A 14,035-nucleotide genomic window follows, 5' to 3' on the forward strand; every position below is an offset into this window, starting at 1 on the left:
AATACATGTAAAAGTTGGTAAGTGGTGATCGATTTCGATTGGACACTCCAATCATCATCAGACCCAATAGGCGAATCTACATGTATACCGTCTTGTAAGTCAACAGTATAAGTGTAATTAGTTAAATATATTATTGCAAGTGTTATTAGAAGTATATATTTCTGTATTTTTCAGGTAATTTAATAACACGTACAATGCTAATCAAGAAGTCATTAATTAAATGTACAGAAATAGCTTTTCAAATTAGACATTGTTTAGGTTTTTAATGTTACATTTTCAATATTTTAATAAATGTATGTTAATAGATTGAAATTTAAATTATTAATACGAGAATTAATGAGGTGGTGTCATATGTCTGCCATGTTATCTTATGGGACGTCTAGCGCTAGACAACCACAGACAACACCACTTGCAACGTTGCCAATTCTACCAGTACCAGACCGCGGCCTGGAGCAATGAATACAATCAATAAAATGCAAGCAATAAAATGCTTGTATTCATTGCCTGGAGTTAAAGGTGCTCGTGGTTCAGTATTAGATGGCAATATCATAGATAAAGATAAAACCTAAAAAACATACTCCTATGTTTTATCATAGATTAAACATGGTTTTATCTATGGCAATATTAAACCATTGACTATTAAACTGAAGAAAGAAATCAAAATGAAAAAAGATGTTACCTATCGAACCACAGGGTTGCATATTTTATACCTTGGAAAGCCGGCCAATTGTGACAATGTAAAAAGATTTTGAACTTCTTCCTAACCTAAAAAGTAAATAAAAATAAACATAGACATGACTGACTATGTAATTGTGATTATATTTGAGTTTTAACTTAACTTTTTTTTAAATTTAACTTAACATACATCATACATCAATAATTATTAATGTATGTTTAGTCAAACAAAACTATGTTAAGAAATTTTCCTGTGGTCAAATTTAATTGAAAATTTTCCTTAGTCCAAATAGCAGTCAAATTAATAAATTAAACTTAAGAGCAATTAGGCTACATCTAACAACTTTCATATCCAACACAAAGGTAATGTCAGGCAAGAGTAAGCTAGGTACCTAAGTTTCTTAGCAAAGCAACAAAAATTTAGGCCAGATAATGTTTAACTTATTTCTAAAGTAGTCTTTACCAAACTAATTGGGTACAGTTCCACCTCCACGAGAACCTGCAATAATATTTTCGGATTTAAATAGGCCTAACGATAAATTGATAAATATCGATATGTATTCGGTTCGATACTAGGAATATTGTAAGTTACTGAATTTAACTAGGCCTATGCTATAAGTTACAATATAAATAAATATCCCTGCCACAGCAAACATGCCGACTAAGCAAATTTCCATTTGTCTGAATTGATTCTCAATTAAATCTAAGTATGGTAGGCCTACTTAAATAATATTAGGTTTAATGAGTAGGCTACCTAGGTTTGCTGCAACAAGGAAACTAATAACTTAGTGCATTTTTTGAAAAATATCAATAGGCCTACCTAGCTTAAAAAAGTAGACTCCCTGTTTTCTGGACACCTTTTAACCGGACATCGGTTTAACTGGTCTACACACAGTGGAAATTACATCTCTTTAACTGGACAGTTTCTATCAGCACATCGGTTTAACTGGACTAGATCGGCAGAAAGTGGGCGGTACTGAAATGGCTGTTCTCGAGGGAAAGATTTGAGACCAGTGATCACGTGTCTAAATGCAATGCTTATTTTTTACCCCATAAAATCCTCCATAAACCCCCCTTCCCATGGTCCGATCATGCTGGTTCGCGAACTCATTCAAGTTTATCCTGCCTTACACTTTTCGTACAAAAATTACCGTACTCAAGTTATCGCGTTCACGGACATATATAGGTATAGGTGAGTCAGTGGCTGAGTTGGTAGCGTCAGGGACTTTGGGCCCAAGGCAGCGTGTCGTGGGCTCGGATCCTGGTCAACTGCCGCAAACATTTTATCAGTACAGTTCACCTTTGTACTGTACCGGTTCACCCCTTGCTTTGTTGGATTGGTTCCATGCACAGATCTGTAGTCTATTTGGACCGGCAAATGCAAGGTTAAAAGAGGCCGCCAACCTCTTTAAAAAATACATAAGCTTATATACAAATTTGAACCAATGGCTTTTTTGGCCTCTGAGGACATCAAATTGAAAAAGTTAATCGGTCCTGGGCCGATAGCGAGTAGATACTTAGCTATTTCCCTATCTAGGAAAATTTGCTAAAACCAAAACATTAATGAATCTTTTTCTTTATTTTATCCTTATCTTGGTTATTTTCTAAGATGTTTAAGAATAACAACATGGAAGACTGGAAGAATGAATTTTTGATTTATATGACGTGGTTACCGTATCGTATAAACCGTCACTTGAAGATTTAAAACAATTTTTGGTTAAATATTGATGGTTGTAATATTCATGAAATAAATATGAAAAAAACCTTAAACATCATGAATCATGTTTTTGGGAAAAAATAAAAAAATTTTCTAATCAATACATCGAATTAGATAGACTGATATATATCGTTTCATCCAATAAAATGTCTCAGGTTCTCTGCAGAACTGTACCCAACAAATTAATATATTTTACCATCATAAAGTAGTTTAGTTAGCCTATGTATATATTTTTTTATTACAAGTGTTCTACCAAATCTGCAAACTTTTTAAACTTTTAATTCCAGATAAGTAAGTCATCAGAACATGGCAGATTTGATACCAGTTTCTCATGTAATATTTGATTTGGATGGACTTCTTTTAGGTGAGTAATATTTATTCAATTTCTTTCTTAATCAAACAACTTCTTACTAGCCTAGATTATTTAGGTAGGTAGTGGCCCAATGTAAAAAGGTATGAAAATTGATAGTAGTAGCCCCACTTCTATGAAATAATTAGGAACTGATAAGTTAACAGGTACCGGTAGCCTAATGTAAAACCAATTATGTAAATTATTGTGACAAGATGAATGACGGGAACCCCCTTGCTTGAAACAATTAGGAACTGATAAGTTAACAGGTACCGGTAGCCTAATGTAAAACCAATTATGTAAATTATTGTGACAAGATGAATGACGGGAACCCCCTTGCTTGAAACAATTAGGAACTGATAAGTTAACAGGTACCGGTAGCCTAATGTAAAACCAATTATGTAAATTATTGTGACAAGATGAATGACGGGAACCCCCTTGCTTTTTTACTTTTAATGTTATTTGGGGCATCTATAAGAGGACAAAAACTGATGTTGTCGCCCTCCCAGCAGGTGCACAACTTGTTGGGAGGGGGAAGTAGTGTGGAGGTGCGTTCTACAATATCGCTCATTTCATGAACCAGACACGATAGAAACATTTCAAACTGAAGCATTTTCATTGGTAGCTGTACCTAGATTTTTGTTTAAATTTTATACTTAAAAAAGCCTGGTGTTACAAACAGCTTATAATTATTTTCTTGCTAACTCAAGAACTCATACATACTCGTACATATTATTTTAAGGAAAGAACACTTACGGTAGTGTTTTGTAATTCAAGTGTTGAACATAGAATACACTCCAAACACAGTACTATTCATTGTTTTATGGGAGTTGTGTAGGCCTAGGTAGTTAAACGGTATTTTGACTTAAAATTTTTTATTTCAAATAAAATGTTAAATTACTCATTATTATCATTGGTATGGGATTTTTCATTGTAAAATCTTTAAAGCAGATGCGGTTTGTAATACAATGCCATTTAAAACATGTTTCTATCGTGTCTAGATAACGAGATATGAGCAAAGTTCTAGAACTCACCTCAGCGCTACTTCCCCCCCCCCTCCCACCAAGTGTGCACCTGCTAGGAGGGCGACAACATCGGTTTTTGTCATCTCCAAAGTGCCCCCAACAACAATCAAAAGTCAAAATGCGTTACACTTTCAGTACCTACCCAATTTTTACAAGTTTGTACTACATGTTGATTTCTGCCGCGCAGCGGCGTCACCGTGCTGCTTTATCGGAAACCTCGCATAACCTTGTAATATTTCGATATAATTACCATATAAAGTCACTTTAGTGTGTTAAACATATTGTGCATGATGAAAAACTGTACTGTTTGTTGTTTTAAAATTCTTTTAAAGGGTAGTTTAACGTTATTTAGGGTTTTTAAATCAAATTTTTAAATAAATTGTTAAATAATTCAATTAATATCATAGATACGGGGCTTTTCCTTGATATTCTTTTCAAGCAAACGAAGTTGGTAATAAGTTTACAATGCCGTTCAGAGCTCTTTTTTAATCGTGTCTAGTTCACGGGATATGAGCGATTTTCTAAAACACATCTCAGAGCACCTTCCCCCCTCCCCCCAAGTTGTGCACCTGCTGGGAGGGTGACAACATCGGTTTTTGTCATCTCCAAGAAGCCCCCAACAACAATCAAAAGTAAAAAAGAGTAACACTTTCAGTGCATACTCAACCCCCTATTGATGTTGGACTATAGGCCCTTGTGCTCGATGTTACACCCTTGTAATTTTTATAAGATAAACTTGTACGCTTTCTGATTGATAATGATTAGTATGTGTAATAACCGCTCCACTACCCAGGTACATAGTTATGAACTAAATCCTTAACTTTCAGATACTGAAACTATCTACAAAGAAGGAGTGGTCAAAATTTTAGCCAAGTTTGGTAAATCCTATTCAGATGACCTGAGACTAAAAGCAATGGGTACAAAGGAACAAGAGTTCTTAAAAATACTCCACGAAGAGCTGAAGCTACCCTTATCATTGGAAGAATTTTCCAAAGAATACTTGTCACACTTTACTGTTGCACTTGCCAATGCAGAACTAAAACCAGGTAGGTCCTGATCTCATATTGATTTGTTTACTAAGTGACCTGCAACCCTACTTTAATATTAAAGTTATTTGTAGAGTATTTTTTTACTGTATAGTTCCATGAACTTGTAATGTTAAATTGGGTGTTGAGTTGGCAGACAACAAGATATGGTCACATAAGTGTGTTGCCTTGACCGTTAAATGATCACAGTTTCACCAAGAATGCAAAATATGGCAACAAAACGAATGTTGTCGCGAAAACGATCACGATACCGCCCGATACCACCAGAACACAGATGTTTAGGCAATGGCGGGATATCATCGTTGCTTGCTATGAAATATTTATTCATTGGCCAATGCTGGCCTTTCTGCAGGTCGGATGTGGCCCAGGGTCGGTAGTTTAAAGACCCCTGCCCTAGAGGATGGCCCTCTTTAATCTTACAACAAATCTGTTCATTTTGGACACGTATAATTCCTGAAAAAGTGTTATACAATAATTTTGTTCTTCTTTTCTTACATGTTTGGTTTATTTTGCCTGTTAGTAATTTTCAAACACTAACTTTTAACTATTTTAAACCTAGACAACAAATAAAGATCAAATCGTTTTAATTTATGACGATGATCTTTGACACTCATTTGAGGATATATCAATAGCAAGACCAGTTATAAAAGATATTAAGTTTACACTCCAATCAGTAGCCTTTATTTGCTGGGATGTAGGTAGTAGTATATTACTTAAACAGTTATAACGTGAAGCCATTTAATTTTATAAAAAAACCTATTTCAGACATAGTTTTTTCAATTTCTAAGATTGTTCAAGGTGCAGAACGCTTAATTCAACATTTCCACTCCAAAAGAGTTCCGATGGCTGTGGCTACTAGTAGTGGACAAGAGACTTGTGAGGTCAAGTTGAAGAGATACTCCCTGTTGTGTTCTTACTTCAGTCACATCGTCATGGGAAGCTCAGACAGCGAGGTAGTCAAGGGTAAACCTGCGCCCGACATTTTCTATGTTGCTGCGCGAAGATTCAAAGACGTCCCAAGTCCAGAAAAAGTAAGGCGTGGATACATTTATTTTAAATATCTTATTACAAAACCAAAGTTCTTTACCATGCATGTTTTATGCATTAAAAAGGTTTTTTTCCTACAGTTACCTAACAATGTACATGTTCTCTCACTGATTTGAGAAAGCAAAGTGGCCAATTCTCTCATCAGTGAGACAATGTTAACATTGTCTCACTCTAATTACTTTGTCTCACCCCAGATTTGCAGCGTGTAGGCACGAAATAGTGAGCGCGTAACATGCAGACAACGTCGTATGCGCGCGAAATACGTTGGCAGCACTGGCTGTAAATCAGCTGGTCAGCTGTTGTACTGTTGTATTTGTCACTTCACATTAAATGTTATATTAAAAGTTCACTTCTGTGTAAAAATATGTTACGTTTCTTCACCAATTTATTTGTTTTATGGTAACTGTAGGAAAAATATAATGTGCAACTCGAGTGCAAAGTACAATTGCCTCACTCGAGAGAGCAATTTCTCTCGAGTGAGTCAATTGCTGACTTTTCTCACTAGTTGCACAAATAACTATTGTTAATGTAACAAAATGACATTTGTTAACCACATTCCCAAATCCAACTTTGATAATTTCATATTACTTTTGAATAATCTTTTGCGTTTTTCCAAGAAAAAGGTGGGATACACACTATCAATAATTTCACTCTGTTTTGCTATTTAACATTTTGTTAACTCTCCAGCAAAGGGAGTTGTCGATTTTGCATACAGCCCTAGTCCTATATATTCTGGATCCGTCCAATGCTTGACAATATGTTTTCTTTTGACCAAAGGATTAGGAAATTAATTTTTAACCAAGGCTAAAATATTTTAGGGCAACAGCGCACTAGCCCGACCACGACCATCCACTTACGGCCAGTTTTACAATAAATGTACCTGTATTGTTTTGTGCGGTTTAGGGATTGATGATTACTTCTGCTATGTTGCAGCTTGATTTTGACTCTAGAGTTTTTGTATGCCTTTTAAAAAGAGGCCCGTCAATATATCTTCAAATTGATTTAGTTAGTTCTCCATTTAATTTTGCAAAGACTCTCCTTTTGTAGACCTGGTAGCCAACTTTGAAATCACCCAGTATTGATTTTATTTCCTTATGATACAAATGCTAAAACAGTCTTAAGTCTTCAAAGTCTATCTCGACACTGAAGCTTGGCATGAATTCGTCATAGTCAATGTTGTGGCCGTGCTCTAGACACAAGGAATACAACTGCTAGCGGAGATTTCGTCTTGGTTGGGCAAGCGTGCCATTACACTTTTTGTATTTATTGAATTTTAGTTAATGTTAGAAGCCAGCTAATAAACACAACAAAATGTTCCACAATCCCATAAAAAATATGCCTTTTTAGGTCCTCCTTTGTGAGTTTTCAGGTAATTTTTATTTGATCCATTTTAGACTAGATAAAACGATTACTTGGATTTTTAACACAACTTGTATAAAAATACTTTTATTTTGAGCCTACAATACAATTGACCCAAGTTAAAAAAAAAAAAAATCAAAACCATCTTGGTCTAACAAGCTTTGATAGTAAACTTGTTATAAACAACATGAAATTAAACTATTTTTTTTTTGTTTTAACAGTGTTTAGTTTTTGAAGATTCGTACAATGGAGTGAAGGCAGCTAGAGCCGCTGGCATGCAGGTGGTGATGGTTCCTGAAGATAAAATATCTGAGGAAATTAGAAAAACAGCAACAGTCGTATTGAGTTCTTTAGAAGAGTTCACTCCAGAACATTTTGGCCTACCTGCCTATGACAGTTAGTTGGTTGTAAACATTTATTGAAGATCCAGCTGTTAATAATTTTATACAATAATGTACTCTATGTTAGGTAACACAGAAACTGTTGCTAAAGCCAGTAAAGCCGTGTTTTCCTAGATGCGGAAGAGGGAGCGGAGGGCGTAGAGCGGAAAAGCGATTAACATGGCATTCCGCTCCGCTTGTAGGAAAACAGTAACCTAAGTACAGTACCGGTACCTAAGACAAGAGGAGTACGCGCTCCGCTTCCGTGCCTAGGAAAATCCAGCTTTAAAGTGTATTTTAATTCTAAACCAACATTTTTTTCAAGTGAGTCTTTAGACACTTTTGTCAATTTGTATAAACAGAATCCACCATAGGGATAAGGTTGATGTTATCCGACCAAAGTTTTATGTTGTTACTGTTTTCATATTTTTACTTAATGTTGTGTTTAACCATTTCTTAGGATAGCAGTATCTATTTGTTGTTGTTTGTTAATGTAAAAATTGTTGAAATATATTTGTTAAAATTGTAATGTTAAATTGTTTTATTTCATTTAATATCTCCAAGTTATTTAATAATAAGATACAGTATTATAAACTAGGCTCCTGACAGTGTGCTTCTATTAAGCACGTAATACGTGTACGTTTGAAAATAAGTTGGCAACACTTAAAGATATTGCGACCACGATCAGCTGGTGCAGCGTTTCCCATTTCGTTCAATGTCTGGATTTAACCTAACCTAAAAACATGTTGACCAGTGTTTGAAAGACTAATTATTTATATGTTTTATAGTAACTGTAGGAAAAATATGATATGTGTCAGGACGTGATTGAGCCAAGCGAACGAGCTCATCTTGAAAATTAAGAAGTTAAACGGAGCCCGCGGGTACAGCTAGTTGTGTATAAAGTTGCAAAATTAATATACAAAATTAATGCAAAAACAACAAACAGAAATTATGTTTACAAAAATAGCCCAAGTGTTCAACTGATATTTCCTTGATACAATGACCAAACATAGATCTTCTCAAAATGAAAGCAACAAGGACAAGTATTTTTGTGGACATTGTTACTGCACTGGGTCTGACACTATTGATGGTTACTTACCTTCAGTCATCCAGATCAACTAGTCAACTAGTTCCAGAACAAAGCTAAGCAGAACACCAACATCAGCTACCAGTCTAAAATGTGGCATTCCATTGCTTGTTGTATTAATATTACACTTGGTTCACATGACACTTCCACAATTAATTATTCACCTAAACTAAATTGAAATTATAGGCATACATCACATATTTGTGGTGTAGCATATCAAGGGTTTTCAACATTAAAATTATTATGAGTTTGAAATAATTGCATAAATTATATAAATACTTCTGAAAGTTCAACAATAAGTTTTCACTCGAGGGGTTTAGTTTGGTAATATATTGATGCCTTATCTAAAACAATTTGTATTATCTGTCAAATGAATTAAATATAGACAATTTGTTCAAGCCTGTATGTGTTTGTGTTTCAAAGTGTAACTAAGTTTAAACAGTAAGCCTACTGTAGCATTTGATCCCTGATTGTTTTATAAGAAAAAAATTGAAACTATCTTGGTTTTAAATTGAACAAAATTTAATATACCTGGATCATCAACAATAGTTGGACACTGGGGACAAAATAATTACCTAAAACAATGCAGCAGTTGAGTACTACACCCGTTACACATGTGATTTTTGATCTGGATGGACTTTTACTTGGTAAGTGGTTTTAGGAAATAGAGCAACTGTACGATTTTACTACCATAAAACAAAATATCTATACTACTAATTCACCTGTTGCTCGAATTCGAGCAATTGCAAAGTATTACAGGCATTATGAAAACAAAATACATTGAAATTTTGATGGCCAGTGGGGCAAAGCTCGAGGAATTTTATTACAGGAATTGGTGAAAGGGGAAAGAGGGCATCTACACAAAAAATACTTAATTTTGACACATTGCTTGTAAAAATCCATCCATTATTAACGGAGAAGTGTTTCGTCGAAATCGCCTTCACGTTATATAAGGATTATAAAATTGAGCTGGTGTCATGTCAGTCTGTCTGTCCGGCTGCCATGACTAAAATACTAAAACCTATACAGCCCAAATTAAGCACAAAGATTGTCCACATACCAAGGAATGTCATAGGACTACTCACTTCCCTGAGTTCCTCTCGGGCTACGCCCCTTGGATGTCCAAAGTTTTTAGGTGGTTTTCAAAAGTAAATATTAATTGGTCTCCATGGAAGCATGAGAACATTCACAATCTTTGTTTACCTTTGCTTTGACATTTCAATGTAAACAGTCAGAACTGCTAAGTGCTTATGGAAAGTAAATAAAAGAAACGTCTTTTAACACTTAAAACATATATTTACGCTTATACTGTTACTCACAAGACAGTAAATATACATAAAAGATGGTAAGTGGTGATCTATTTAGATTGGACACTCCAATCATCATCAGACCCAATAGGGGAATAACAGTATAATGACGAATGTCAGTAGTCATTTTGCCTATTTATTTGGTCTGATGAGGATTGGAGTGTCCAATCAAAATCGATCACCATTTACCATCTTTTATGTGTATTTACCGTCTTTTGAGTAACAGTATAAGCGTAAATATATGTTTTAAGTGTTATAAGACATTTCTTTTATTTACTTTCCGTAAATATAATAACACGTGTAATGCTGATCAGGAAGTTATTAAATGCTTATATCACAATTTCAGACAGCTGATCCAAAAAAATTAAATAAAATATTTTACAGAAATATGTGGTAGGTTTATTTATGTTATTGATTATGGAAATAAAGAAAGATTCTATAACCGTAAGTTATGGAAATTACGTTATTTATTAATGTTAACAGTAGGACAAATACGATGTTGGCGGAATAGTACATCTTCCCGTTGCGAAGCACGGGTACAGCAGCTAGTAATTAAATTAAAATTTATCTCTATGTAAGCCCAAAAGCTGTCATACTAAGAATAAGAATAGTTTTGGATATAGAAGCGTTGTTTTACAATAAACAGTTGAAGAGACGGTTAAAAAATACGTTTAAAATTTCTATGTTATTGGTATGGAGAAAGAGTAAACTGTTTTAGTTTGCTTATGGATATATTTTGATCAAATTTATTGATTTTACTCTGAACTATTATTATTTGACGAAAAAAAAAAACTATTCCTTTCCTGTAGCAGTAAACCTAGGTATTCATTAAACCTAATAAGTAATCGTTTGAATCGTTTGAGAAAAAGGCAAAGCCCTCACTCACTCACTCATCACTAATTCTCTTACTTCCCATTTACCTAGGAGGCTGAAATTTGGTACACTGATTCCTTAGGCATTAAATAGGAAAACTAAGTTGTTTATATTCTGATCGGACTCTCGGGCTCCGCCCCAGTGGCTCTGGAGTTTCCCATATTAACCGTATGAGTACTCATATTTAAATGGAATTAATGAATCTTAACAGCTGTTTCAATTAAACAAGTTGGTTCTGTTCTATGATGTTCAATAGCAAGCATTAAAGTTACAAGGATTACCAACAGGGTGCAGCACTATTATTTGTTTTTAAATTTATGACAACAGCTAATTTGCAACCAAAAGGTGAGTGAGCGTAGCGAACGAGCTCCAACGTAAAGGTGAGTGAGCGTAGCGAACGAACTTCAACCAGGACGTGCGAACGAGGTCACTTATGAAGTTAAACGGGGCAAAGCCCGCGGGTACAGCTAGTATAAAATAAATCAGACATATAATAAAAAATATTTAAGTAAAAATCCATTCATACAAACGGAAATTTACATAGTTTGCAGGTTTGCTGTGCCGGGGTATTTATACTTTTTTGAGTAACCTTTTGAGGCAAGATACACAGTAGTAACAATTAATCAAAGCTTGTTTATACAATGTTTTATTGGTGTTTTTCCAAATACCCTAATCCCCCTGACTATAATTTACTGAGCTCTTAGCAAAATATATAATATTTATTTTCAGACACAGAGTCAATATACCAACATGGAATGGAAGACATATTGCGAAAATATGGCAAAGTTTATACTGACGAAGTTAAGCTTAAAGTGGTCGGTTCAAAAGAGCAAGATACTTACAGGATATTGGTGGAGGAATTAAACTTACCGGTTACTCCTGATGAACTGGCTAAGGAATGTTTTGCTTATTTCAAAGAGGCTTTGGAAAGAGCAGAGTTAAAACCAGGTACAATATAATTAATTCATCCAATGATTTTCTGCAGTTATTGTTGCATCCATTTACATTGTCTTCAACATTGTGTTGCAATAGTCTACCATTGAAAAGTTTAATCTTAAAAGTGGCAGTCTATTGTTATGAAACTAATAATCAGTTACTGGGATTTCAATAATGTAGAAATTGTACATTGAATAATAATTTAATACCTAACATGTACTTACTTATACAGGGTGTTGCCCAAAAATATATTAAACGGTGTAAGATAAAATTTTGCAACTTCAACATATCATTTATATGATGACTTTTCTAGCTTTTTGCAAGAAATTAAAATTTGGCCCACTTTCCCCTTTAAGGGTAGATAGGGGGCAATTTTCAAATGTAAAGACCCATGTTGTGACCTCATTTAAAAGGTCTTAATTAGTAGAATACAATGCCACAAATTTAAACTCGAAACAGATAACCGAGTCGAAAATGGCAGCCGTTCAAAGATATCTTGAATCAGCCATTTTGAATCTTTGAACTGCTGCCATGTTTTACTCAGTTGTTCTTTTGGCCTCAAATTTGTGGCATTGTATTCTACTAATTAAGACCTTTAAATCGATGTGCATATCAAATATAAATAAATATATGAAAAGTTGATATGCATACGTTTATGATTTTCCTCCAACTTCTAGGAGGGCCAGGGCAGGGCCACCCCCCTAAGAGGTACCCCATAACTGAGTTATTAGTTAAAATCATTAATTAAAACATATAAAAAAATATGTGATTTCACAGTAGTGTAGTGAAAAATATGTAGGATAAGAAAATTCAAACTCAATTAATTGTCTTATTTAAGTTACAACTAAGCTTTTGTCTCTAAAATGATTTAATTCAAAGTTCACTGAACAAATCCGACGTCTTCTAGTTTTAATACGTTTTTCCGAACATAGGAGCTGAAAAGCTACTTAGATACTGCCACAAGAAAAAAATACCAATGGCTCTAGCAACAAGTAGTGGGAAAGAAACTTGCGCCCTCAAGTTGAAGAGGTACTCTGAACTATGTTCGTTCTTCAGTCACATGGTCCTGGGCAGTTCAGACAGAGAAGTGGTCAATGGCAAACCTGCACCTGATATATTCTACGTGACTGCCAGAAGATTCTGTGACTCTCCCAATCCAAAAAAGGCAAGTTAAATCCTAATTCTTTTAATTGCAGGAATACTGAGATTGACAATAAAAGTTCTATTCCAATTTTTAGATAACCATCCCAAACAGAATTTAAACAAATTTAGTGCTTAATCAGATTAACAATGTAAAAGATGGAAATGAGATTTTTTTAATTTTATCACAGTAGATAAAAGGTGGAGGCTAAAATCACCACTAGACTCATTTACCTATAGAAAACGTGCAAAATTGTACATTTTAAATGAAAATAGTTTCACTGAGTTTTAAAATATGCGACTGTAAACCTTCCGGATATTCTTCAGTATGCTCGGAACTACAGCATAATAACTTCACACTTGAATTCATTTTCTCCAACTCACAGGTTTATTTACAACATTGCCTCAAAGAAAAAGTCCAAATTCTCTTGATCTGTATAGAGCAGCTGATAATGAACATGTACTATGACAAATACAAAACTTGAATTTGTTCTAATTTTTTGCATTCATAAACGTAAAATTTTGTAGCCCTAAAAATGTTCTCCAAATTAGAAATTTCTCTTGTACTAGTCTGTGTCTTCACTACCTACGACTAGCTATCTTTTTATTAATTGTACCAGAACAAAGTACACAAACACAATTTATAAATAAGAACATATTATATTTAATTTTTTTAGAATTTTAATTTAAATTATGTAAAACATATATTTTTTTCAGTGCTTAGTATTTGAAGACTCGTACAATGGTGTCTTGGCCGCCAAGGCAGCAGGAATGCAAGTTGTTATGGTTCCTGAAGGACTTGTAACTCCGGAAAAACAAAAAGAAGCTACTGTGGTACTTCAAACTTTAAACGATTTTGTACCTGAAATGTTTGGACTCCCTCGGTATGATGATTGAACTGGATAAAACCGACGAAATGTTTTATTATAATCTGTGAAATGTGATGTCAACAGTAACAAAATTTGTGTTGGATCAGTCATTATCCTAATAATTTCTTAAAAACAGACAGTGCTTGTGCAAGTGAAAAACCAGCTCTTGGTGATCATCGAATCATGTTTATTAGCACATAACGTACAGGTGCTTCTTTCATCGTT

The 14,035-nt window shown here is 34.4% G+C and overlaps 2 protein-coding genes across 2 annotated transcripts; both read left to right on the forward strand.

Moving 5' to 3' along the window:
- Positions 1-884: 884 nt before the first annotated feature.
- On the forward strand, positions 885-8,127 carry LOC128988586 (probable pseudouridine-5'-phosphatase). Its single transcript, XM_054409993.1, has 5 exons — positions 885-1,038; positions 2,680-2,756; positions 4,594-4,812; positions 5,611-5,843; positions 7,440-8,127. The coding sequence occupies exons 2-5, from the start codon at positions 2,699-2,701 to the stop codon at positions 7,617-7,619; spliced, it is 690 nt and encodes a 229-aa protein (XP_054265968.1). The 5' UTR covers positions 885-1,038; positions 2,680-2,698; the 3' UTR covers positions 7,620-8,127.
- A 1,005-nt stretch (positions 8,128-9,132) lies between these two features.
- LOC128989557 (probable pseudouridine-5'-phosphatase) lies at positions 9,133-13,838 on the forward strand. The gene is made up of 4 exons (XM_054411457.1): positions 9,133-9,332; positions 11,595-11,813; positions 12,734-12,966; positions 13,659-13,838. Exons 1-4 carry the CDS (start codon positions 9,269-9,271, stop codon positions 13,836-13,838), a joined length of 696 nt encoding a protein of 231 aa, XP_054267432.1. The 5' UTR covers positions 9,133-9,268.
- Positions 13,839-14,035: the final 197 nt, after the last annotated feature.

Source organism: Macrosteles quadrilineatus, unplaced genomic scaffold, assembly GCF_028750875.1.
Source record: "Macrosteles quadrilineatus isolate MER2022 unplaced genomic scaffold, UCM_ALF_1.0 Scaffold_3__2_contigs__length_128488019, whole genome shotgun sequence".
Classification (NCBI taxonomy): domain Eukaryota; kingdom Metazoa; phylum Arthropoda; class Insecta; order Hemiptera; family Cicadellidae; genus Macrosteles; species Macrosteles quadrilineatus.